The sequence below is a fragment of the Carex rostrata genome, chromosome 11, assembly GCF_964058835.1.
Source record: "Carex rostrata chromosome 11, lpCarRost1.2, whole genome shotgun sequence".
Lineage (NCBI taxonomy): Eukaryota > Viridiplantae > Streptophyta > Magnoliopsida > Poales > Cyperaceae > Carex > Carex rostrata.
The window spans coordinates 2,200,826-2,203,414 of record NC_135928.1 but is presented as its reverse complement, the minus strand read 5'-3'; the positions used below and the strand labels follow the sequence as shown (position 1 = coordinate 2,203,414).

Here is a 2,589-nt window from a genome sequence, read left to right as displayed (position 1 = left end):
ATTCGTCATTTGAAATCGATTTGATGAGTTTTAGAGTTAAGTTCATCAAAACTTTGGTGAGCTTAAGAGCACCCTAGTTCTACTCTTATATCCCTGTTATTAGCAAAATCATAATTTCTTACATGTAAACGCATCAACAACAAAGTAAATAAGTTTGAATTCGTTAAGCCGATTTTATATGTATTGAAGTTGGTAGTACTTAGATTGTAGGCAAATTCTTAAAATAATATGATGTTTTGCGATACATAAATTGATTTATTATGCGAATCAATATTTCTATTTTAAAGTCTAAGCAGTTGATTCAAGGTGCTTAATATAATCTCATATATAAATGTCTTTTAAAACAAAATTTTATATACTTTTTAAAATTCTTGTACTATTTTTTTAAGATAGATAGAAGATCATTTAATATAAAGATTCTAAATCATTTGAAAGTAGTGAATTTCTTTCGATATGAAAAGACAATATATATTTTTTTAAATATAAAATTTAGCTAATACAAAAATTATATTGAGCGATTTAGATCGACTACTTAAATTATAAAAACAGAGATACAAATTCATAAAACCACACCATAGTCTCACGCGGTATTGTCAGCTACAATTTCGTACAAATACTTTTGGCATTTGTATGTATGCCATTACAATTTTGATAATACAGAGGACCATGTGTTAAACTTGTACAAAATAATGTACCCATTAAAATTAAAATATTATTTAACAAAGAATTAGACAGATCCTGGTCAAAGGTGTGCCTCAGAGATTAGACCAACTGACCAAGTAAGGCGGTGTATTATAAAATAAGAATGAGGGGGGCAAGGCATGCGGTGAGCGCACCTCTCGGACAGAGATAGGAGAGAGATTTATAAAAGACGAGCATCCTACCTCGAGTCGGATCACCGTCTTCTTTCATCTCTCATCTCCTTTCACTGGCTCCTTTTTTTTTTCCCCTTTTGGTTTCTCCTCTATTTGGCTTGAGAGATCCGTGTTAGCTATCATCTCTTGGTAAGATTTGTGGATCTCAGATTAGAAAATCATGAATCATGTGATTTTTAGGTTTTCTATTTTTAAGATTTAAAGGGATTATATTTTTTAATCAACTTCCGTTTGCTATTAGGATTTAAATCAATCCCTATTTAGGAGAAAAAGTTACTCATCTTTTCAAGTCTCTGTGTTTTAAACATGTATGGCTATAGAGAAACAACTTGCAACTTTTTGAGGAAAAAAAAAACTGTTGTATGATTCTGCATGTTGTAATTATTGACTTCTAATTTCTTTTTCTTTTCTTTTATAATTTCAGAATTATGGACAGCGTAAAGCTTGGTGGAATCAGAAGTTTGTTCTCTGATTGCGGAGCGGAATCAAGATATAGTGATTGGTCTAATCAGATGAATTCAAGATCTGATAAATTAGTATGTCCTCAGCCAAAGCGGAGTTTTAATGGCCGATCCCAATTTAATTTTGATTCTTGCGGGTTAGTATTTAAATGTGTTGATTTTATTTATTTTTGTCAAAATTGGGAAAATAATTGAATAATTTAATCCTCAATCCTTCGTTCTTACTGAAAGTGATTTGAATATTCATTTATCCTATCACAACAACTAAGGTTTTCTTGTGTTCATCAATTAATTAATTTTCTTGTTTAATTGCATGCAGATCTTATCCGATGCAAGAGGTAGATTTTGATGACATCTTAGCAATTATAGCAATTGGGAATGAATCAGATGATGATTCAGAATTAGGTACCGATAATGACGATAGCTACTTTTATTGCGAATCACCGCCACTTAGATCTGATAACCCGTTAAGCCATGACCCCGAGTTCAGGTACATGGGAGACTTTTACGAAACTGTAAAATGCTCTACATCATCTGTTCCGAGAAGGTCGTCACAATCTTTTTCACCGGCACCCGCAAGGAGAATTGAGGGTTTCACCTGCGGCGGTTCCACCCGCCACAACTCGGGTGCAAATCGTGTTCTCTCTGCTCTTGCTTGAGATTTGGTTCAATTTCAGAACTGACATGTACATTTTCCGAAGCTGTTAATACTGCTATCTTTTTTTTTATTACTCATAAAGAAAAGAGTATTTGTTGAGCCAAGAATATTTCTTTTCTTTTAAACCGGTAAATATAGGGAGAGGTAATTTCTTGTAGAATTAGTTACTTGAGGGGTGTGTTATCATCATGGTAGAATTTAGAGCTTATTATACGTGTAAAATGAGAATTGTACAAAAAGTTTATATTACTTTGTTGTCAATTTGTCACTGTATACAGAGACGATATATAAAGGAATGCTTCAAATTTCTATGCTTGATTGTTCTTTGTTTGTCTTTTTTTTTTTCCTTTTTTTTTCTTCCGACTTCATCTGATGATGTGTCTTGATTGACTGTGGATTTCTTCCGACAAGTCTTTAATTTAAAAATGGCAACTTGTATATTTCTTGCGAAATCTTTGAGCAGATGAACTAATATGAAAGTAACTTCCATAAAGAAAATTATTATAAACATTTCGGTACATAATGTAATATTTTTGCTTTTTATCCAATATTTTCGGTAAATATTCTGAGCAGGGTTCGGTAATTAAACAATCGG

At 32.1% G+C, this 2,589-nt stretch overlaps 1 protein-coding gene across 1 annotated transcript; it reads left to right on the top strand.

The window, feature by feature from the left end:
• The first annotated feature begins 880 nt into the window (after nucleotides 1–880).
• LOC144561657 (uncharacterized) lies at nucleotides 881–2,302 on the top strand. Its single transcript, XM_078310682.1, has 3 exons — nucleotides 881–1,004; nucleotides 1,300–1,473; nucleotides 1,656–2,302. Exons 2-3 carry the CDS (start codon nucleotides 1,304–1,306, stop codon nucleotides 1,993–1,995), a joined length of 510 nt encoding a protein of 169 aa, XP_078166808.1. The 5' UTR covers nucleotides 881–1,004; nucleotides 1,300–1,303; the 3' UTR covers nucleotides 1,996–2,302.
• Nucleotides 2,303–2,589: the final 287 nt, after the last annotated feature.